Source organism: Ascidiella aspersa, chromosome 5, assembly GCF_963924565.1.
Source record: "Ascidiella aspersa chromosome 5, kaAscAspe10.2, whole genome shotgun sequence".
Lineage (NCBI taxonomy): Eukaryota > Metazoa > Chordata > Ascidiacea > Phlebobranchia > Ascidiidae > Ascidiella > Ascidiella aspersa.
The window spans coordinates 1677572-1701627 of record NC_139451.1 but is presented as its reverse complement, the minus strand read 5'-3'; the positions used below and the strand labels follow the sequence as shown (position 1 = coordinate 1701627).

Genomic DNA, 24056 nt, shown 5'->3' with positions numbered 1-24056 from the left:
ACCGTTGTCATAGAATACTTATTTTCTATATTTTTACCACGCCACCGTACAATCTGAAACGAAACAACAAACTGCCATTGAATTTCAAAAGTGCATACTTTCAGGTCGCTTATAGATTTATTGCACAACCGAAAAATTCAGCATGGTTCTGTTTTCAATAAAACAACTTACACCATAGAAATACACGTCTCGCAAGTATGCGCGCTCACATCGTGGTGTCCAGTTGTAGTAGAATTGGAAAACTTAACATCACAGGAAAGGCGAATGCGTTAGGAATTAACTGGTCAGTTATTAAACATACTTTTCTAGTACAAAAGCGAAACAACTTTTTTCGCTTGCGGCGAACCAATAAAGCTAAAAAAAAATCGGCCGCATACCTATATATGACGAACGACAATAGACAAAAAAAAACAAATATCCTAGGCTTCCCAAAAATTAGAACTACATTAACGGCAGAATAAAACACAGTTCGGAATAAGGCCAAAATAGGGCTCATACCTAATACGGGTAATCGTAATAATGTTTAAATCGGACTAGGTCCTAAATCACCAACTTCCCTAATATGCGAACCCTAACTTAACTACTAACCCCACACATAATCCAACAGTAACCCTAAACACAATCCAATGCCAAAACAGCGGCTTCCCCCAACGGCGTCCAAATTAGAGCGCCGAAACATCAACACCAAAACACCCAATGCCAGACCGATGACTCCCGATCTACCCTCTCCCTGCACTTTCAGGCGTCATTTTGCCCGTTTAGACCACATTTCGATGGATTTATTACATATTCCGTCGGGTTTATGTCTTTTCGAGACGAATTTAGATCTTATTCTGTCGCTGATATTACTGCGTATTGGGCTTTAATATGTCGTTTGGTTGTAATACTTTGGTATTTTATTATTCTGCTTTAGGTATTGTTGCTTCTTAGGTCCTAGTGTGTGTTCCCGGCCAAAGTCCTGCAAATTGCACCGCCTTGTAATCTTGGACAGGTGATATTGAGGGCTTTTACTAGCATATCCTAAAAATGACTTCACAGTTGTACTTCGTACGTTTTTGCCTATATTTTCCTAGCAGCAACCAAGATTTATTTTACTAAACACAAAATGCCAATAATAGCGTACATATAATCCCCTTTACACTTTGGTGTAGATGTTGAAAATAATGGCCGTATATTTATATTCCTGACACCAAGGCTGCGGAGTCGGAGTCGGACTCGGGACTTGAGTAAGACCTTGCAAAACACGAGTCCCGAGTCCAACATGCGCATGCGCAGTACCAAATTTTAAAACTGATAATTACTCATAGAAATACCGATGCTTGCTCGCTACAATATTAGAGACATAAAAGTAAAAAAATAAATCTAAAATTACCAACAACTAATAAAAGTTAAGCAATACGCTAAGTAAATTGTAATATGAACAAGTATGCGTTTCTTTATATCCTTACAGAATTAAACATAACTATTCTATGATATTTGAAACCGGCCAAAAATTTTGTTTAAGTTGATGTTTTTTTAAATCGTTAATTCGGTTGTGAACGTGAAGCGTGTATTTCGTTTTTAGAATCACAACAAATGAACTTGTAAATTTAAGGAATGTTTTGTTTGGTTTTAGATTACCTTAGATTATATTTAAAACTAATAAACACAAGTGTGTATTCGTTATTAAGATTATTCTGAAATTTAGCTTGATTTAAATTTATTAAAACATTTATTAATAATTATTCTGCCAAATGATTCGGTAATTAGTGTTTTTGTAAAACAGCATTAACAAGAGGCTTCATTCGTAAAACAGCAAATTTTGTTGCAAGTTATGTTAAATTATGAGATTTTCTGCTAAAATATTGGTTAGTAATTTTTGTATAGGACCACATACTTTGTGGAATTTAAGATAAAAAGGGAACTTCTTGTTTTCATTTACAATTTTTTGTTGTTGTTATTGCTTTACCGAATTATTTCAAACAAAGTTTCTGTAATATTTGGGCGCTGGTCTAGAATCCTACCACAACGCACAATATTTGGGTTAGGGTGGGTCAAGTATTATAATTAAATAGTAAATATAATATTACTTGACCCACCCTAACCCAAACGCTAACACGTAACCCAAAGAGGCTTCATTTGTAAAATATTGTTGCAAAATATGTTAAATTAATTATTAAACCTTTGCTTAAGTATGATTCGGTTTAGTAGTTTTTGTATAGGGCCACAAACTTTCTTGGATGTAGAATGACAACAATTTAATTTGTTAATTAAATTTTTCAATGAGACTTTAAGCAAATAACTAAAAAAGTGTAACAAAGATATATTTATTGTAGGAAATTAGATTTAATATTTCAGTATATAAACAACAATATGCTCGGGTACACTATGATCGGGTCTTTGATGTACCTTAATAATAAATTTCACTTCAAAAAGGTCGAGTAGATTGACATTATCCTGCTATTTACGTTTCGATACGAACTTATATTATCATTAGTTAATGTGGAACTTAAGATGACATTAACTGATGATTGGTACAAGCTGTTTTGTTTGGTCTTAAATTATCTTGGATTAAATTTAAAAGTGAAATGCACATTTGTGTAGTCGTTACCAGAATCGCTTTTGAAATTTAGCTTAATTTAAATTTATTAAAACATTTATTAATAATAATTTTGCCAAATGATTCGGTAATTAGTGTTTTTGTATAACAAGGGGCTTCATTTATAAAACAGCAAAATATGTTAAAATTCAGCTTGGTTTATTAATTTTTGTATATGGCATACAACTTTTTGTTTTAATTTACAATTTTATTGTTGCTATTGAATTTCCGAATCATTAAACAAACAAAACTTCTATAATATTTGTTGTTCAATTAGTATATTCTTTTACTTTGTTTAGATGTAACAGTTTCCTATAAAAGTTGCTGTCAAATTTTTCAATAATGAAGCTAGGAGATTCCGTTGTTAGAAGCTTTCGAGTGGCTAAAGTTTTTAAAGACAACTCGGACAGAATAAACAGCATTGATTTTGCTCCAAATGGTGAAACTATTATTTCTGGAAGTGACGATGACTCGATAGTAATTTATGATTGTGCAAATGAGGGAAAGTAAGTTGAATTTTTTACGTTGTTGTTTCAATTGACCATATGGCGCAGGTCCAGAATCCTACCGCTTTTATTTAAATTACAGAAACAGGTTGTCAAAATTGAAATTGCAGGAAAGAAAAGAATATGGGATAATAAATGTATAATAATAATACTTGACTCACCCAAACACTAACTAGTACGTGAACCCAAATAATGTTAGCAATAGAAAACAACGAAAATGTGGTAGGATTCTAGACCAGAACCAACCATGTTTCCAGTCTGTATTTCATGGCATTTAGTGCCAAAATCTCAGGTGTGCAGCATCAAATTTTAAGATATGCGTGTGTGAAAACATGTTTTCAAGTACACTAAAACACTAAAACCCTACCACAATTAAACAAAAGATACTAACTAGGTATAAATTTTCCAAATTTCATGAGTGAAATTAAGAATGCAGATGTGCATACAAAATGTTTTTACTTAATTTCAATTGTTTTAACCTTTAAACTCTTCAAAAAGTCTTAAAAAAAGATCAGTTTAAATTACATTTAAAAAAAAACAATTAGTCCTCTATAAATGAAATTGCTTTATAAAGATTGAAAAATACAACTGGTCAAATTAAATTTAAAATTTATGTTGATTACAATTAACCAACTAAATTTTTTCTTTCTTCAATATTTAGGCAGAAACGCAATCTGTACAGCAAGAAATATGGAGTGGACAACATAAACTACACTCACGCAGGCAACACTGTCATCTACAGTTCGAATAAAGTCGATGGTGGGTGCATTCTTTATCACCTTGTAAAAATTTTTTTGGTTTAAAATTTCCAAAACCTCATATTTGTTCAAGAATGTCTTAGAAATATTGAATTGGAGCCATTACCAGTACCAAGTTGTTAATACCAAGGTAGTACATTAAATTAATATATGAGAATTTTATCCATGGTTTGCGATCCAACCTAGTGACTTGTTAAAAGATTAATCTATCTAAAAAAATAGTAAGTTAACACTGTTAACAGCTGGAGGTAACTGAACTTCTTAACTCTTAAGGCAAATTTTAGCCTCATAACCTGGAAAAAAATTTAAACGTTTCTTAGTATTAATGACTTCATTTGGTATTATATTAATGACTTCATTTGGTATCGCATTGCCATTAACATGGGATATCTCTCTCTAAACAAAAGGGTAGAGTCTCAAACATCCCTACTGTGCATAATTAAATTTAAAGAACAATGATGTTGATTTACAAAGTAAAAAAAATTGAAAGCAAAGTTTTATTTGTTTACTGGACAAGGCCCGAGACACTTTTTCATTTATGATTTTGTTGAAATATCTTTTCAATTTTTAATCACAAACAATATGTTGCTCGCACTGAAACACAAATGTACAATGTTTTTGTTAAACAAATAAAAGATTTTCATTTTATTCAGATGCAATACGTTACCAGTCGCTCCATGACAACAAATACCTGCGCTACTTCGCCGGGCACACAAAGCGTGTCGTCTGCTTGTGCATGTCGCCCGTCGATGACTCCTTTCTCTCTGGATCGCTCGACAAAACGATCCGCTTGTGGGATTTGCGATCGCAGAGTTGCCAGGGCTTAATGCAGATGCCAGGACGACCGGTGGCTTCTTTCGACCCCGAAGGTCTTATTTTCGCGGCTGGAATAAACTCTGAAATGATAAAGCTCTACGATCTGAGATCGTTTGATAAGGTTTGTAGAATTTTTTTTAGTAACACTTGAAAACAAGGTTACCACATTGTCTTTGTATTGATTTGTATTTTAGAAAGTTTTTGAAAAAACCCTTTGGTTCTAACTAAGTTTATGAATATATAGTCTTTGAAATTATTGTATGTGTAGCTTAAGTTGTGTGTTTTGAGAGTGCCATTGTAAAAACAATTTTTCAAACTTATGTTGGCATTTTATACTGTTTTCTGTTCGAATTATATTAAAAAGATGATGAACAATTCAGTTTAGGTCGTTGAAAAGATCTAAATTGTCTTTAAGAAGTCTTTAAATGCATTTTTTCGTGACATATGCATAACAAACCTCTTTAACGAAAATGCTTTTCACAAGTTTCTATTCCGAAAAGTTCAAAATATTCGTCAAAAACTTTCTGGTTTTTTGTCACAAAATGTTATTTTTCTGTAATTGTTTTCACTTAAAAAGTTTTTCATTTTAAATGTATATTTATTAGGGTCCGTTCACAACTTTCCGATTGCAACAAGACAAGGATTGCGATTGGACGGGTTTAAAGTTTAGCTCCGATGGTAAACTCATTTTAATCTCAACCAATGGAACTGTTGTAAGGTAAAAAAAATATATTAATTACCTGTTTTGTATTTGATGCTTTGGGTCGGCTGTTTAGTGTTTTGCAATACAATCTTTCTTTGATGGTACACTGCTACCAGTTGTTGAAATTTGTTTGATTCAAAATGAAATATATATTTCAGTTAATATGCCAACAAATTGTTTAAGGGTAATTTGTATACCTCAAAAAAAAAACATTTGTATTTTACCAAAAGTCACTGATTTTTAAAATATACACATATTTTGACAGTTTTGTAGTTAAAAAACATGGTTAAAATAAATATATTGCCAAAAAGTCAAGTATAAGTTGTTGTTTTTTGCTAAAACACAGCTAGAAAAAATAAAAACTGAAGTGTTTTATTAGCTGTGCACTTTAATTAATGCCTTTAAATGTTTTTTTTAACCTTATTTTTGGTTTCATGCAATATGCATGTTTTGTACATTAATCCTAGTAGAGATAGACCGATATATCGGATTACCGATAATATCAGCCGATATTTGGCTTAGACTACCGATATATTGGTATCAGAAAATGCTTTGGCCGATATTTTAGTATGAAAATATGATATAATTTTTTCTGTACAACAAACAACTCAGCCTATAAAAAAAAAATAGGTTTTAGCATCACACCACGTTAATATGCAAAATAATAGTTTAATAATAAATGAAGGTATATAAGCAAAAACGTTATTTGGATTTCATTTTTAATTAATTCAAGTTTTAAACATTTCCCAGGTATATAAAAAAAACACTGTAAAATAGTATCGGTATTGGTCCAAAAAAGTTACATGGGTCAATCTCTTAATCCAGGTAACATAAATACAAGCATGAATGTTAAAATTTCCTTGTTTTATTTTAGGTTAATAGACGCTTTCCACGGACAACCTTTACAAACTTTCATGGGTCACCTTAACACTAAGGGACTTCCCCTAGAAGCCAGCTTCAGTCCTGATGCGCAATACGTATTATCAGGTTTGTAAATTAATTACATATGATTAACTTATGATGTTCTTTTTGTATTATCCGGTTTGTCAGATAATTGTACACATTCATCTTACCATGTTTACAGGGTTGTCACAAAGTTTTAAATCTTTAAAATGTATTTAAACTAGGGTTGGCAAGCCTGTCAATTGACCGGTCAAATACGGTCAATTGACCGGACAATTGACCGCAGTTTATTTAACCGGTCAAATACTAATATTCGATTCAAATAGTGTACATTTTTTAAGGGTTGTTTTGTGATTTGAGTTGTTAATAATCTTGATTGTAACTTTTTTAAAGAATTCAAATATAAAATTGTAGGGTTTACCTGATGCAAACACATATTCTGTGGTAATAACAAAGTGTTTCTAAAAGTAAAGTAGATTTATTTTGTTTAGAACTTTAGAATAAATGCACGTATATGATGAATCACGTTTGTCATAAAAGGAAACACTAGTTGGGGTATACCACAATCTGAAGCTACTTAGAAATTTAGAAGAACCAAATACCTTGTCTTTAGTGAATCCTGGTGTTGATTTAAAAAAATCAGATAGTGACAAAAGTTGTGACTAGGAGTAATAATACTTTTTTACCTGATGCATTTACTTGTTGTTAAATTTCGTTAATAAACTTGGTGGTTCTAGTAGTGGTAAAAATTGCTACAGTAACTGCTACAGTATTGCTATAAGATGGGCATGGTTTTGCAAAAATTATTATTGATAGTCAAAAATAAATTGTTTTTGTTTTACAAACCATTGTATCTGAGCCAAAACGTTCATATATTTATTTAAAAATCAAGGTTTATTTTTAACTTCAATTGCATTATGATAGTGTTTATAGTATTTGACCAATATTTGACCTATTTGACGAGTATTTGACCGGTCAATTGACTGGATTTTATTTGACTGGTCAAATGCCCAACCCTAATTTAAACTTTAAATGTGTTTGAATAGAACTGCACATTAAAAGTCTTTTAAAAAATAGTTTGTCTTACATTCACGATGTCCTAAATTAAGGTATTTCAATCGGCCACTTGTCCCTTTTTTCTGGTTATTTTATATTATCGGTTTACGGTCCAAGCCCCAGTCTCCCACCCGTAGATTCACCGCAAGCGTACACCTGATAAGGTGGCACTAAGTTTGCTTTTTTAAAGTAAAATGCGTAACACTACTGGTATAGGGACTCAGGCTGCAGGTTTTAAACCTAAGATCTCATACCAGCAGGTTTCTTAGTTATTTTTCTATCTATCTATCGCATATTTATGTTCTGACGTCAATTTGTGTATTATATTATACGTTATTTTGTGCATAAAAGTTTAGTAAACCAAACAACTTTGCATTGCTAGGTTCGCAGGATGGCAAAATCCACATTTGGAACTCTGAAAACGGCAGCAAAACGGCAGTTTTAGACGGAAAGCACCCGGGTCCGTTGCAGTGCGTAAAGTTCAACCCGCGCTATATGATGCTTGCCTCTTCCTGCACAAACATGGCGTTTTGGTTGCCAACGGTCGAGGAATAGCGGGCTGTTGACCTTGTGACAGATGTTCGTTGCTGCATGTTTGTGTCGGTGCAATGGCGGTTTTAAAGAGTTGAAACTAAACACATTAAACAGGTTTTCTGAGTAATTTTAATAAAAACGCTAACGTCATAAAATTCGGTAAAATCATAATTTCGCTGTTTACAAACGTTTCGGCAATACCTCATGCCATAATCAGTGTAAAACACAACATTTGATTGCTATTGGCTTGTACTGTATTCATAGAAAATAGGAGTTTTATAAATTCTAAAAAAATTTAAAGTGTGCCTACAAATTAACAAACAACCTGACAAACGTTTAATTTATTTCGCATTGGTTATAACCAGGGCTGCGGAGTCGGAGTCGGGACTCCGGACTCGAGGAGTCGGACATTTGACTGGAGTCGGACTCGGGACTAGGGGGGAGGCGGACTCGGGTTATTTTTAACCGACTCCGCATCCCTGGTTATAACGTTTATCTTAAACGGCGACATGTGCCCAATTGTAAATTAGGGTCTTCTGTACTTACTAGAGTTGCTACAAGTATTTCCAATTACTGTCAATTAGCCAATGTGAGTCATTTTTGTAAAACATTCTTACCATCTTACAATATTGGTAAAAACTACACAGGATTTAAAACAGAATTAAAATTACATTTTTGTCTGTGAAACAAAAATTTGTGCTATATGTGTTGCTTGCAGTTCTATACCAACATACCATTTGTCATAAAAGATAACTCTCAATTGGCTGAGTACTTAATGGTGATCTAATTTTAGATCGGTTTGTTGAAAAAATCACCCACTCTAGCGAATACCTCAAAACTTTGCCGGCGTAATTTATGTTTTATGTGTGGCACTACTTGACGATTAAGTACATTTTAACTTGTGTATTAAACAATTTGTTTCATGGACATGGAATAAATTGCAGTTCATTATATCAACACACATTAAAGCCCACACAAATGTTCGCCAAATATGATCAATTTTTCAGTAAATATATAAATTAAAAAAAAAAATTTAACAACGAAATTTTATGTGTTTATATAACTGTTGTACATCTTATTCAGTTGCCACTGTACACCAATGTACTTAAAAGATATTTAAAAACGTCCAATTCGATTATGTTTGTAATTCGTTGACAGTGTCTCATTTCAAATTTTCGTCATTTTCTGTTTTTGTCCGCTATTTGATGGAATTTGTTTGTTTTTTTGGCATGCTTTGTATGTAGGGTGTGTTGCTTTTCTATACTACGAACTGCCACTATTTGTTGCTGCAGTGTTGGTGTGTTATCGCGTTTTGCTGGACGCTTTTACACATACCTGGAAAGCGATTTTATTGACGTTTTGTGGGTGTGTTGGTAAATGATACATTTCGTTTCTTCAAGAAATACAAAACTCAGAAAAAAAGTTGGTGGTTTGTGTGTATTTAAATCATATTCTGCTACATTCCTACTTTGATATCTACACACTCATCATATTTAGTTTTTAGCCGGGAACATTGTAGTTTTATCAGTTAATTTTTTATTTTGCTTTTTTTAAGCATGCTTATAACGTCATTTGGAATCGCGATATTCTTTGTACAAAAAATCGGAATAAAAAGTAAAATATTAAGTGGTATACAGCTTGAACTGATAAAAAAAAAACAGGATATCGAAAGAACTGAATAATTTAGCCCGTTAAAGAACAAATATATTATTAACAAATTACAGTGGTTAACAGACATAACCAGAGTTAGTTTGGATTTTTAAGATATCGGCTGCAGTACTATTGCTGTGGAAGACGGCAGACAATACTTCCTTAATTGCGCAAAGCGTAATTAATCAAAAACATTCAAAAAGGAAGTTGCAATACACCACTGAAACTTTATTATAACTTTAAAATCCAAACTAAGTGCGATATAGCAGCAACAAAACGACAAATTTATACGTTATCAATAGTTCGTAAACTCGAAAAAATCCGAGTTTAATAAAAACGTTTCAAGTGAACGCATGAACGCTTCTCGGCAAACAGAAAGAAAATTATGAAAGAAACTTTTCACGCTGTTAGTTTGAACGAAAGGAGCGAAATAGCTGCGGAAAAGATGAAAAATCCGCCTCCAAAAAGCGATAATGTCCTCTCTGGACTGCGCACTGTTAGCGGTTTAATTGGACATCTTGCCGCAATTTTATTCACGGCTTATATCATCTACATTTCGAAGCCGGGCTCAAGTAAGATTACAACTGCTTGTGTTTTTCAATAGCTCGTATTTTGTATTTACTTCATTTAATGGACTTACTATTTTATATACTTTTATTTTTACAGGCTCATGTTTTTGATTGTTCAATTTATTTAAGATTTTTTGGCGCTTGTCTAGAATCCAACCACAACACACATATTTTGGGTTAGGGTCTATAAGAGTATGCAATATTGAATATAGTAACACTTGAAATAATGTGTGTTGATTTAATAACTGTGGTAGGATTTTAGACCAACGCGCCTTTTGTTTAAATAGCTAGAATCCAACCACAACAAACATTTTTTGGGTTAGGGTCTATATGAGTAGGCAATATTGAATATAGTAACACTTGACCCACCCACACCCAAATAATGTGTGTTGATTTAATAACTGTGGTAGGATTGTAGACCAACGCGCCTTTTTTTTAAATAGCTGGTATCCTACCACCAGGTTGGAAGGTAAGGCCCCGGATTGATCCCTCGCGCAGTTTCCCAGTCAGCCGCGCATTTCATGTAAAATCCACGTAAAATCGCTCAATCGCACAAAATTTTTGTCGCGCTAATAATTTTCAGTATAGTACTCCATTTTTAGCTGTCCAAATTTGGTAAGCAATGTTATTACAGCTGCGCAAATTTAGGCGGAAATGTTATTAACAGCCGCGCAATTTCAAATTGCAAAATCGTCTCCCCATCGCAAAATTCAAAGTTTCCAATCTGGTCCTACCACAATTTCGTCTCAGGGGTTTATATTACTAACAATATTTGGATAAGGGTGCCAGTTAGTATTTGGGTTTGGTTGGGTCAATTATTATTATAATTATTCTCCCATATTTATTTATTTCTTGCATTTTTTTTAAGATTTTTTGTGCTGGTAAAGAATCCCACCACTTTTTTACAATATTAAAAAAGTTGACATAATTAAAATTGCAAGAAATAAATAAATAGCAGAGAATAAATACAACAGTAAAACTTCACCCACCCAAACCCAAATGCTAACTCGCACCCTTATCAACAAATATAAACCCCCAACAAAAATTTAGTTGGATTGATTTTAGGTTATCTCAAAAGTGTATTTAGAAAGAGGGCATGATACCTGGCAATGTAATTTAAATCAATAGATATTCATGAATTGGTGTAGACTTGATTTACATATTAAAAATTGTTTTTTTTTATAAAATTGTGTGGCTACCCTGTAGTACTAAAAAGATCACTAAATACATTTCCAAAAAGATTTATTTTATATCAAAAATTGCTTAAATGTTGTTTTTGTTGTTTGGTAGACAACTTTCTTAGGAAGTAGCAAACTTTTTTTTATAAGTTGTGCTTGGTGTAATTTAAAATGGTAATATTTATGGAATGGAAGCATTATGCTTATATAATGAAAAATTGCACTGTTAAAGAAATTCATGTTTCATAATCTTGGAGTCAGTTTGTTTTGCTGGAGTCAAACTTGGGACTCTAATGAGTCCACTGTGCGCATGTGCAGTGCCAAATTTTAAAACTGATATGGCTGCAAACTGTAAATTGTAATGGTGGAATAGCATATGGTGGATATTTTTCAACCATGTATTGTGAGTGGATGACTTATATGACACCCTTATGATAAGTGGTCTAAATATAAGCCTATTTTATTAGTTTAATTTTATGACAATGACCAGGGGCGGATTAAGGCGGGGGCCGCAGCCCCAGGCCCACCACAAAAAAAGACCACCGCAACAATTAATAAGACCAAAAAAAATATATTTTAGAGATTTAGTTACATAAATTGGTGGAATACAGATTGTTCAGTCAGAGTCGGGCTTCCGACTTGAAGAAATCGCATATTTGGCCTGATTCAGTCTCCGATAATTATTAACCGACTCCACAGACCTGATTATTACGAATGTTGGATAACCCATATTCTTGTTTTAATTTAAAACAAGCAGAAGACTAACTTTTAAGTTTTACATTTTTCAGGTTTTTTCTCATGGCATCCCACGTTGATGTCGATTGCATTTACTTGTCTGATGGTCGAAGCAATATTTGTGTTTTCTCCCGATAGCAGCCTTTTCCTAAGTTCATCGCGAAAAACTAAGGTAGACTAAAACTTTTTTTAGCAGTCTTGTAAACAAGTCCCAGTCAAGTCATTTGTAAAATAACTTAAATCTAAGTCTTTTTTAATATATCACAAGTCAAGTCCTTGTCCGAAAAATTGACTGTTTAAGTAGTACTATTGGTAAATTCGTCCGATTATCTGCAGTAACTCAAGTAAAAAATAGGCGGCAATACATAGCAAACAACATTTATGTATGTAGATTTATGTACGAAACTTAGATAAATAACCCAATTTTGTAAAATATGCTTAATGAAAACACCTAATTTCAACCCAGTCATTTGTCCAAATAACTTCACTCAAGACATTTGAAAACAGTCAAGTTAAAAACTGCGTTTTAGTAAAATTTTAAAATTTGGTACAATATGTTCTTGAAAACTTTTTAGTCACTTGTTTTCAAGTAATTTCTGTTTACTTGTTACTCCTGAATTTCCAATACTGATAATTGTGAATTGATTTTATGTTGATCCAAAGTAAAATGTAAATGAATATGCCGTTAACACCAGACATGGTATCAATTATAAAATTGTTTTTCCAGCAAATATTTTTATTACAATTGAAACGTAAATGCTAGAGCAGTGTTGTCAAGTGCTTATCTAGTCCCAGTTATCAGTTTGTCAGGTCAAGTTATTATTAAAGCATTTCAAGTCATAGAAATCAAAATAGAACTGTAAACTATTAAAGCCTAACCTGTCCAATCAGAGCAATCAGTCAACTAGAAAAATCAAAAATACAACTCAAAAGTCATTTAAATCAATGACTTAGTCCAAGTCAACACTTTCGTTCAAAACGCTTATGTTAAGTCATTTAAAAACAGTGACTTAAGTGCACTGTGTTACACAAGTAAATCCAACTGTTGCCCACTTTTTGTCACAACTATAAGTTAAGAAACACTGCCCTAATGTATTTATATATCTCTTAGGTTCGAATCCATTGGATTTTGCAAACAAGTGCCGTCCTTTGTGGGGCAATAGGATTTGCCATCATAGTAATCAACAAGACTATAAACGGAAAAGATCATTTCAAGTCTTGGCATGGAATATTCGGCCTTATCACCATTATATATTGCATTGTTCAAGCCTCATTTGGTGTCTTATTACTCTATCCTCAAGTGGCAAAAAGATGGAATTGGAAGTTAATGCAGCTTAAAGTCTACCACGCCACTTTTGGCTTACTGGGTTTCACGCTAGCTGTTGTTACAATTGTTTTGTCGCTCTACTCTAATTTTGTCGTCGCAAACGTGAAAGATATCGCTTGGTTTATTTGCTTTGTTTGCCCGCTTTGGTGCGGCTTTATTGTCATGAATCAAGTGACCAATACGTATTTACCGATCACTAAAAAGAGACCTGCGCCTTTGTGAACTGTCTCCAATAAGGATGTCTGATACTTGAAATTTTATTCCAATGACTGACATTTTGGATAATAAATCATTGCTATATGATTCTAAACAAATGGCGTTATTTTCAACCTCGAACCAGCAAAATATGTGACAAAAAAATGGCTAAAAGGCAATTTTCCAAGGTTTTTAGTCAAAAATTGCTTTAGCGTTATGTACTTTAGTTAGGCTCTTTACGCAAAAAATTCTACCCTGTTATGTAAATTTATCTAAAAAAGCGTAACTAAAGTACATAAGTTTTTTACTTTAGTTACGCTTTTTTAGATAAATTTACATTACAGGGTAGAATTTTTTGCGCTGGATCGCATATCCTGGCTAAAATTGTCATATTAATTTGAAATCAGAACGGCACCGAAACCACCCTAGTATCGGGCAAATTCAGATATTATCGCTTGGTGTCAGAACTGGTGTGATATTATTACACATCCCTAGTTGGCGATATTGTTTTAATTTGTTTGTGTGGTGTTTTTATAAAGAAGCGTGGTTGTTATCTATCATCCTTGTAAAACTATATCTATTCGTTTTTATCTATTGCGAATCTAGAGACGGATTGCCTATAATTTTATCAACTTCATAAGAATATCAAAGCCCATACAGAAGTAGGAAGCATTTTGAACATTTCGATTAACTCTTCATTTATTTTCAACATAGTGAGAAGGCCTAGTTCCGTATTGGCTTTGATATTAATTTAACGTCTAACTACAACCTCCAGACATTATCTTAAGATTTATTCGAAACATTAACAAAGTTCTGCGTACTTCTGTGTGGGCTTTGATATTCTTATTAAACCTCTAATCATTATGCTCCAAAGTTTATCAAATACTATTTTGTGTTAACCAAACAATTGTTTTTCTATGCGCTGTTGTTAACATCTATTGAACTATTCTTACTAACCATTTATCAAATGTGTTTTCTATTTTAGAAAGATGATCTTGAAACAATTTGAGTGTTTTTCTATGATGGTTGTGGCTGCTGTTTTTGTTTTTCTACCAAAAACGAAAAACACTACAATTGTTAAAAGAAATATCAAAGTAGAATATTCGATTAATCATCAATGTAGTGTGGCTGAAGTTGGCAAAAGAAAAAGTAACTTTTTTATATAAATTCTTTCAGTTCCGTTTTTCAACAGTTTTTAAATTTAAAAATAATTGCAACCACTTAGGCGCGAGTATTTATTTAGACCAGTAGTCCTGAAGTATGGTCCATTTTGAGGTAATTATTTAAACCTGTGGTCTTAAAATACGGCACTCAGTCCATTATTTGTCTAACTAGGTCATTTAGAGTAGTGTTTCCCAACATTTTTCAGTTCGCGACCCACAATGAGGTATGACCAAACGATATGTCGCAATGAGATATGTGGCTATAAAAAGAAAATTTAGGAGTTCAAATGGGTTACACCAATCCTTGTTTAGCGATAATTTAAAATAAAACTAATTGGAAATGGGAGTAACAGGTTCATAAAACCTGCATCTTTACTACTGGCGTACGTACTGAAATAGTTAATGCGACACAACACAGCTAATTGTTGCGTTAATATTACGTAATGATAATGTCATAATTTCCCGATCTAATAAAAAATGTAACTTTTAGAAATGCTGTGTGACCGTACTGGATGGGAAACACTGATTTAGAGCAGTAGTTCTTAACCGCCGGTCCGCCAAATACATTACAATTTTATATCTAGGCCAGTTCCTTAATTTGCACTGGTGTATAAATGTTTCAGTGTCATTATGGACCCGGTTATGCCTTATAAAAAAATTCAACTGTTCAACTGTTCACCTGAAATATATTCTGCTTCCACCCCCACCGACAACAAATAACCCCCTGTTTTGTTTACCTGGGTGTCGGCTGATGTTGTGTAGCATAGGATGATGAAAATAATGACATATAAAGTTAATGGTTTGCTTTGGACTTACTATCGTACGGGACCTGGTTCCAAAGTTTTAAAAATAACTGCTCTAAAATAAGATACGCCAGTGATGCAGCAAACATTTTAAAGTTTTCGTAATAAAAACTGCATGAAAAATGTATGCCGGCGTTACATTCGTGAAACGATTACTGTATATATGCAACCGGAAATATCTTACCAAGTTACAATAACAATGTATCCAAATACATTGTTTTCCGTGGCATTTGTCAGTTTATTTCTCGTCACTTAGCTTATTTTTATTTATCAAATCGCAATGTCTTCTTGGGCTTCCTAAAGGCACCTAATATGTTACAGACTTAAAACCAAAAAAATTTAAAGTCATTTATAGTTAAAAACATGAAACCTATGGAATATTTGTGGCAATTGGCAGTTAAGGTTTATCTCTAACCCCGAAATTTTAATCAACTTATTGGAGTCACACAAGGTATAACAGTCGCACAAATCAATACAGTACATATTAAAGGTATTTAATGTTAAAAATGCAGCGAGATATGAGATTAAATATTAGTGGTAACTGGCAGTTGACAGGTTTTTGTGACAACCGTCGGTTGCCACACTGACGTAGTTCATTTTGATGAAAAGTGACGAAATAAAAACAAACGAGTTTAGTGAAACTTCAATATATTAACACAAACGTTTTTTTTTATAAAACGTTTAAATTACATTTTGTTTGCTTTTTTTAGAAGACCCAAGTTGCATTTTAACGCTGTCACTCGTTTCATAAGAGTTAAACAGTTCAATGTATTTTAATTGAAATTGAAACTAAAGAAATGTCGTTTTTTAGTGCATTAGTTCAAAACTCGTCACCAGCGTAACTAATTTCACAGTACTATAAACGCCAGCTTTCAGTAAATTGCAGAAAGTTATAAAATTGAAAATAAATTGCTCCTCTAAAATTTTGAGCGCTCTTTCACTGATGTACGTGAAAAGTTATGCACAAAACAAAATAATACTGCATGCCACAACGCATATTTCATTCTATGACTAACTACAACCTCCAGCAATTATTTACCAAAGAATGTGATTTGATTTATAGAAAAAAAAACTTAAAAAATTGCTAAATCTATTTTATAAGTGAATTAGGTCCGAGTGAAATGTTTTATAGGTCATTTTTTAAGTATTAGTCCAAAATTTTCCTTAGCATTAAACAAAGCCTCAAGTGGTTAACCCAGGGATTCATAACCAGGGCGCCCTGGTGTGCCATTTCTAATACTTAAAGGTGCCAATAGATATTTGAGAACACTATGTACGATCTGTAATGTAGCTTAATATTAAATTTCAAAGCCAAAAAGGTCGAGTAGATCGACATCATCTTGATTAAGACGTTTCGATACGAACTTGTATCATCTTCAGTTAGTGTGACTGAAAAGCAAATCAAAGCTTCACTTATAAAAGGCAGAATGCAATTGTTATCATCAGAGTTTTTACAGTTGGAGCCTTTAGGTGTTGAATGGGTAGAGCGGTGTAGATAAGGTGTCGAAGTTCAGTTCAGGGCTGTCGTCTTGAATAGATAGCAACTCGAGTAGCCGCAATCTAAAGATGTCTGAAACCCCTCCAAGCACTTCGGGTTTGCAAAAATCAACCTTATGGTCCAAGTGCTGCAGAAGATGTCTGCAAACCTCTGATTTCTCGTCCACTCTGTGTTCTTTGACCCTCGTTAAAAGATTTCGTCGAGTTTGACCAATGTAGGAAGCACCACATGAACACGTTAATTTATACACGACACTAGATCGCTGCAAATATTCCTGTCGATCCTTTATTCGAAACGATTTCGTCATTTTGGTTGTGTCGTGGATCAATCAAAATCCAATTTTGCCACCAGTAGCACGAAGTACAAACCTGTGAATTTCACGGCGTATATGGTGTGAAGCTGGGCCTATGTATGGTAGTCGCATCAATATATAACGTAATTGCTTTTCTTTGTTTGCATGGTACTGAAGGTGTTTTTTCAACTCGGTGTTTATTGTAAAAGAACTGCTCGATGCATTTGTCGAGAAATTCCAAGGGATATCCAACACCTAAAAGCTCCAACTGTAAAAACTCTAATGATAACAATTGCGTCCTACCTTTTATAAGTGAAGCTTTGATTTGCTTTTCAGTCACACTAACTGAAGATGATACAAGTTTGTATCGAAACGTCTTAATCAAGATGCTGCTGATCTACTCGACCTTTTTAGCTTTGAAATTTATTATTAAGATATTTGAGAATTTATTAAAATCTGGTTTAAATATTTTGTTCCATTGATAAGCTTCTTAATACAACTATTTTGGTACGATTAGAAATCAAATGACATTTTCCTATACATGTTTTAAGCTGATTGTATTGTTTCAGTTTCATTTATAGTGAAAAAAATATGTTACGAAAATTTCAGTCGGGGTGCCGCAAATCTATGTATTTTTTTGAGGGGTGCCGTAAGCCATAAAAGGTTAAGAATCGCTGGATTTACCTATTATTATTTCATAAAAAATGCTACTTTGTATCGAAACAGTACAGATACTACCACTTTGTGTCAGGTGTTGGCTCCTAGATTATTGGACACCCCACTGACAACAGCTGCCTTCTGTTTCAGCATTAGGGTTGTGTTGTAATGTGTGCTGCCACTATGACATCCGGACTGCTCATAAACGCCAGGATGTCAGCTGTGTCGTTTCTTCACGAGACGAGTCTTGTTGCCAAGCTTGGATGTGCCGTCTTGTTCTTCTTCTACGTCATGTCGTTTATATTCGACGTCCTTAAACCATTTGGAATCTTACCTGGGAACCTTATTCCACCCAATTTCTGGATATGGACAATAATCACGCACCAGTTCGTTGAGATCAACACGTTTCTTTTGGTGGGAAACTGCGTGCTTCTTATTTTCGCTTCAAGAAATTTTGAAGCCACTTGGAACGTTGTGGGTTACCTTACTTTTTTCGCCGTTGTGACTGTCATATCTGGGCTTCTAACCGGTGCTTTTTACCTGTTTGTGTATATGCTCACATTCAACATAGAGTACTTATTCGACGTTAGCATTTATGGACTGAGCGGCTACGCAGCCGGTGTTCTCGTCGCACTCAAACAATCACGAGGTGACCAAATGTTAATCGGAACGGTTGGATTACACATCAGACATTTACCGGTCTGCTACATCGCACTGGCGATACTCTGCAGGATTATAGGAATCATTCCCGGCTCGAACGTGGTGCTAATCTGCTTCGGAACCCTAGTTTCGTGGACTTATTTAAGATTTTATCAAAGCCACAGTCGTGGAAGGGGAGATAACGCAGATAAATTCTCGTTTAAATCGTTCTTTCCTCCACCAATTGAAGCCCCCATCGGGGTACTTAGCAACCTTGTGTTTAACGTTCTGCTCAAGTTGAAGATCTGTCGGAAAACAACGTACCGATATGACGTAGGAGCTCCGAGCAAAATCACAATAACTCTGTCTGGCGTGGATGCTTTAGATGCAGAACGGAGAAGGTTTGTTAGTGTTATTATTTGTAAACTGACTCTTTTTTTATAATGTTTTTAGGTTTAAAAAGTTTTTATTTTGTTATATTGGCTAAAAGTTGGCCAGTTTTCCTCATTTGTGTATTTTGATTCATGTTTTCAGCCCTTATTGTAAACATTAGAAATCAACCGGTAACAATTTTGTGGACCGATACCCATTTGTCAACCGATATTTTTTATACATTTTTAGCAGTTAACCGTTTTCTTTTATGTATATTAAAAAGAAATTTAAAAAATCTTAAAAAAAAATCAATTTTATTGTTTAATGTCCAATTTTCTTCCTGTCAAACCAAACCATTTCGCTTAAATTTATTCATGCTTATTTAAACAAATGATGAAGAAAACACTTAACCCCAAGTGCTTGGCACGAGTTTGCAAAATGTATTGATTTAATGTTATAAACAGAGAACACAACTTTTGACAGCAGCAGTAATATTAAACTTGTGTAATTATAATAGCTTTGAATTATAATAAAAAAGGGATAACAATCCAATATTTGGTCTTTCAAAAACCTACAAGTTTATTTTAAAAGCCTTTCAATGTGCTGATTTTTTCTAACAAAATTGTGTAGGAACCATTTTTGTTTTATTAAATTGATAATATATTTAGTTTTTCATTTAAAAAAATTGCTCGCTACATATTTGGTTGTTTTTTAGAAGTTATTGCTCATAAGTTACTAATTTTATTAGTTTAACGTTTAACTTTTATGATAATTACTAAACTTGAATTTGTCTTGCTATAATTATGCCGTGACAAGTCTTTTGAATGACTCCGAATAAAATTCTGCATCATTCCTGTTAAACCGAATATTTTTAGGAATAAAGCGATCAAAGCGAAATATCTAGTTGTCAAAGTAACGAAAAAATGTTTTTTTTAACTGTTTTTTTAATTATGTTTTTTCCACTATTTTTTTAGGAATAAGGCGATAAAAGCGCTCGACGAGAGATTACAGAAAGCTGAGTCAGCACAAGAAGCGAACGCAGATTGGCCGGATTTGGATATGGACGACATAGAAAGCAAACCGCTCGTCGAAAAATCTGCTCTCGAAGACCAAGTTTCAAACTCTTCTTCTGGTTCCACTCCCTCGTCCGATATTATTCGGATTGACGTTGAAACTTCGTCACCGTCTGATGAAAACAATGCTTAAAATTTCTATTGTTAAGCTTTAGTAAATGGACATTGCACAAAATCTCTGCTGCAAGATTACGGTGAATGCGATGCTTGCAATATCTATCTTTAAACCAGACTTTGTTGATCTTGTAAATCTTTTGTGAAATGGACACAACACAATTAATCTAGCGCAGGGGTTCTTTAACTGGGGTCTATTGGCCCTTGGGGTTTCGGAGCCTACTTTTAGACTTTTAGAGGGTCCATGAAGGCCTAACAAAAAATTTAGTGTTTACTGGAAATGATTAATACTTGGCATTTTTATCCTAAAACCAAATGCCACTCTTGCTGGACAATGGATCTGAATACCATCTGGCAGTATTTTCTCACCCTATATAGATTTTAGACAAATAAGTAACTTGCATATATATTTTATGTTGCCTGGTAACATGTGCAAAATATTGAACAAACAGAAACACAATATTATGCAGTACCTCATAATTAGATTCATAAAATATTATGTAGTGAAATTAGGGCCTATATAATAAAATTAAATTTTAAAATAGCGCCTAATTTTCACCAAAAGGGTATTTTTCTTGTGTATCTAATTCATACAATTTGTAAAAGTCACATTTGTGTAATTCTAAAGAAAAAAACGTTCAATCTTCGTCGTTTTATGTATTGTATGTTATAACATGTTTTTCTGATAGCTGAAATTCAATTGGTTGTAATTTAATACTGTAAACATAAAGTAGTTAGTTTAAAAACATTTGTTCTTGAAAGAATTGTGAAGAAAAATAATCACAAACAATTATTAGCATTTTAATTGTAGTGTTCATCTCTTTGCACTGTAATTTAGCACCTTTATAAGACCTTTGCAAACATAACTATATTAACTGCAATACATATTGTAATTTTAATCCATCTACCTACATTAATCATTTTTATAGTGGAGAATTATTATAAAACGGAAAATAATTTAGAGTAAAATTTAAAATGAAATCAAAACTGTTTTGTTTAACTATGTTTAATAACTTATTTTAAACAGTTTTAAATAGAGCTAAATTGCAATAATAATTGTAACAGGTTGTGTACTATCGTTATTGACATCTCTACACTTAACTGTTTTCCTTTTTGTGTTATTATTGTACTTACTGTACATTGTTCGCTAACCGAAACACTTTATTGTCCTTTTGCGGTTTTATTTATATTGTGTGTAAAAACTCATAGCTTATACTTAAGCAGGAAATTGTATGTTTTTTTCGCTTTTCAAAAAGGTATAGGCAAAAACTATTAGAAATTAATAAAACTAATTTTAAAAACTAAAAATGAACAATGACAGCACTGTTCTTGATTTCGGCGAAGAAAACATCCCGAAAAAGCGAATCCAGCATCCGGTCGCTTGTTTTTTCCATGTTTTCTTTCGTCTCGGAGCGATAGCGGTTTATTTAATCTGTGGGATTCTGAACCAGGGATTCGTTTGGAGTTTCATCGTAATTTTGCTTCTTCTTTCCGCCGATTTTTGGACGATTAAGAACGTTACGGGACGGTTGTTGGTAGGTTTACGATGGTGGAATAAAGTGGACGAAGAAGGGAAAAGTTCATGGATTTACGAAGCAAGGAAAGGAGCTGCTCTAAAGCGCCACCCAGTGCTAGCGGCAGAATCAAGGTTTGTTGGAGAGTGTGGAATTATTTTCTAATAATCAGTGATATAGATTTTATTGCAAATTTGGCATAGGCTTGTAGATTTGATAACTTTTCGATCCTACGTAACATATTGTCTTTTTTTAACTTTTAATCAATTTTACTCTTTGTTTCGTAAAACCATCTAATTTAAAACAAAAATCTTCTTTATTCACAATTAACAATTATTTTTTTGTAAACAAAGCTGGACTGAAATTTTCAGTGAAGAAAAAGCGAAATAATTTTATAAAAAAATGACCAAATTTTACCACCCATAAAAATGCCAGTTACCAAAAAAAATCCCTTGTACACCGAATTCAGTGGAATGCATTCTTTTGCATTTATATAAAAGCTTCTGTACACTAGATATTGTCACCAAATTTTAAATATTACAGATTTAAATTTTTTTTATTGAATGGCCATTAAACCCTACAAAAACAATTTGCTGCTACTTTCTTTAAATAAAGCGCTTTTTTAAGCTGAGTGCAAATACTCTTGTTGCTACGCGTCTTTAACTGATCGACCAATATCACTTTTTTGAACAGATAGATGATTTTGTATGTTTTGGCCAACCGATATATGATACCGAGTTTGTTACACACCTGGGTTATGGTAATAATTTAAATAAATTTTTAACATAAAACGAAATACCTTTTAGTTTATAAACCTATTTAATTATTATATAATCTTCAATTTGCATATTGACTTGAAGCAAGCTCTCTGTTAAATCACTAACCCATGAAAATAAAAGCAAATGACAAACTCAGTTGTAAAAATAGTTCTGATACCGATGATGTCATTATTATGCCCAAACAAGCTATATGAGTGAAATGGTAACGTTCAAAGGCTTTATTTCTTTTTTTAGGCTATTGCATTAAAATTTTCTTAGCCTTAAAAAGTTTCTTGTTACAAACCTTCTATATGTTTAATAAATTTACATATGGTTGAAATTTTTATCTTAATTTGGTATCTGATTAGCATCGAAACCTCCCTATTATTGAAATACCGATAACTGCCACCTAATATCGGGTATTGGCTCCGACCGTATATAATTGAACACCCCTAGCTTTTACCTGTATATGTGTTACATTATTACCAATTTGCCAATGTTTTTTATTTGTTCTGTTTCTAGAATCTTCTGGCTCGGACTCATAGTTTGTCCTACCATTTGGGTTTTCCTTCTTTTTGCCTCCATCTTTGGTCTGAACCTTCGTTGGCTTGCCGTGGTCGTTATTGCCCTTGTACTTAACGGAGCGAACCTTTTTGGCTACGTAAGATGCAAATTTACGAGCCGCAAACAATTAGGAAGTTTGGCGACGCAGTACATCGGAACGCAGTTGTTTAAAACGATGCAAAACGAAGAACCTACACAAACGACAATGACTTCGGGATCGATGTAAATACATTAGTCGGTTTCGATCAATTTTCACTTTTTACTGCTTAATATTATATTCTGGTATTAGGATGAATGCCAGAATGCTTGACCCCTCCCACCCTCAACCCTGTGTTGAGGCAACTATTTTCGTATTACTAACTTTCAGCAAAAATAAACTTTGCCTCGAGCTCTGCGATGCGCTAAAGTTAGGAATAGCTCTGTATGCAAATTTTGCACAGCTTTGACAACGTAGCAGTTAGAAAAAAAAATGTTTAGAACTTATTTCACCCCTCAAAGAAAGCGTTTATTACTCTGTCGGTAAATATCAATGGAACATTTTTGCCCAACCCCATTTTACCCCCTTGCAACCCCATTAAAAATATATCTTCCAATGTAAAAGCAATAAGGTTTGTTGTGTTTTTACAATGTTCAAATCTTATCTGATTGAATTCATATGTTCTGGAACTAGAATTAATAGCAAAATGACTGAGTTGAAGTCGGTAGTTCTGGAACACCACATTTTGGAAAAGTTTGTTGGACCAACAACCAACTCAGCACAAGAATTTTTGCTTATTATTTTATTTCTATGTTGTTTTAGAAAATCATAACCAATTGGTGCAGTTTTTTGTGGGAATAAGTTTAAATATATATGTCATGAGTTGACCCATGGGATAATAGTGTAAGCATTTTATTGCCCCAAAGATACGAAACAGAATCATTTTACTTTTGAAAAATTAAAGCAATGCCAGAAGCACATTTTAAGAATCTCTGGTTTAAGGCCACGCAAAATGTTCTGAAACCTATGAAAAACAGCAGTTTTAAGTTACCAATATGTTTATATTTACCATGCTATTAGGGTGTATTTTGTATTAGCTGTGTCCATACAGAAGTATTCAACAC

General features: G+C 33.3%; 4 protein-coding genes across 4 annotated transcripts; all 4 read left to right on the top strand.

The window, feature by feature from the left end:
• Positions 1-2883: 2883 nt before the first annotated feature.
• LOC146141442 (WD repeat-containing protein 82-like) lies at positions 2884-8243 on the top strand. Its single transcript, XM_083389639.1, has 6 exons — positions 2884-3084; positions 3746-3843; positions 4496-4779; positions 5264-5376; positions 6236-6348; positions 7703-8243. Exons 1-6 carry the CDS (start codon positions 2921-2923, stop codon positions 7873-7875), a joined length of 945 nt encoding a protein of 314 aa, XP_083245765.1. The 5' UTR covers positions 2884-2920; the 3' UTR covers positions 7876-8243.
• Positions 8244-9863: 1620 nt separating this feature from the next.
• On the top strand, positions 9864-14250 carry LOC146141441 (transmembrane reductase CYB561D2-like). Its single transcript, XM_083389916.1, has 3 exons — positions 9864-10076; positions 12040-12158; positions 13098-14250. Exons 1-3 carry the CDS (start codon positions 9890-9892, stop codon positions 13533-13535), a joined length of 744 nt encoding a protein of 247 aa, XP_083246042.1. The 5' UTR covers positions 9864-9889; the 3' UTR covers positions 13536-14250.
• A 3825-nt stretch (positions 14251-18075) lies between these two features.
• On the top strand, positions 18076-21332 carry LOC146141440 (transmembrane protein 115-like). Its single transcript, XM_083389435.1, has 2 exons — positions 18076-18961; positions 19907-21332. Exons 1-2 carry the CDS (start codon positions 18090-18092, stop codon positions 20136-20138), a joined length of 1104 nt encoding a protein of 367 aa, XP_083245561.1. The 5' UTR covers positions 18076-18089; the 3' UTR covers positions 20139-21332.
• A 36-nt stretch (positions 21333-21368) lies between these two features.
• Positions 21369-23702, top strand: LOC146141439 (Golgi apparatus membrane protein TVP23 homolog B-like). The gene is made up of 2 exons (XM_083389436.1): positions 21369-21767; positions 22914-23702. Exons 1-2 carry the CDS (start codon positions 21427-21429, stop codon positions 23179-23181), a joined length of 609 nt encoding a protein of 202 aa, XP_083245562.1. The 5' UTR covers positions 21369-21426; the 3' UTR covers positions 23182-23702.
• The last annotated feature ends 354 nt before the right edge of the window (positions 23703-24056 follow it).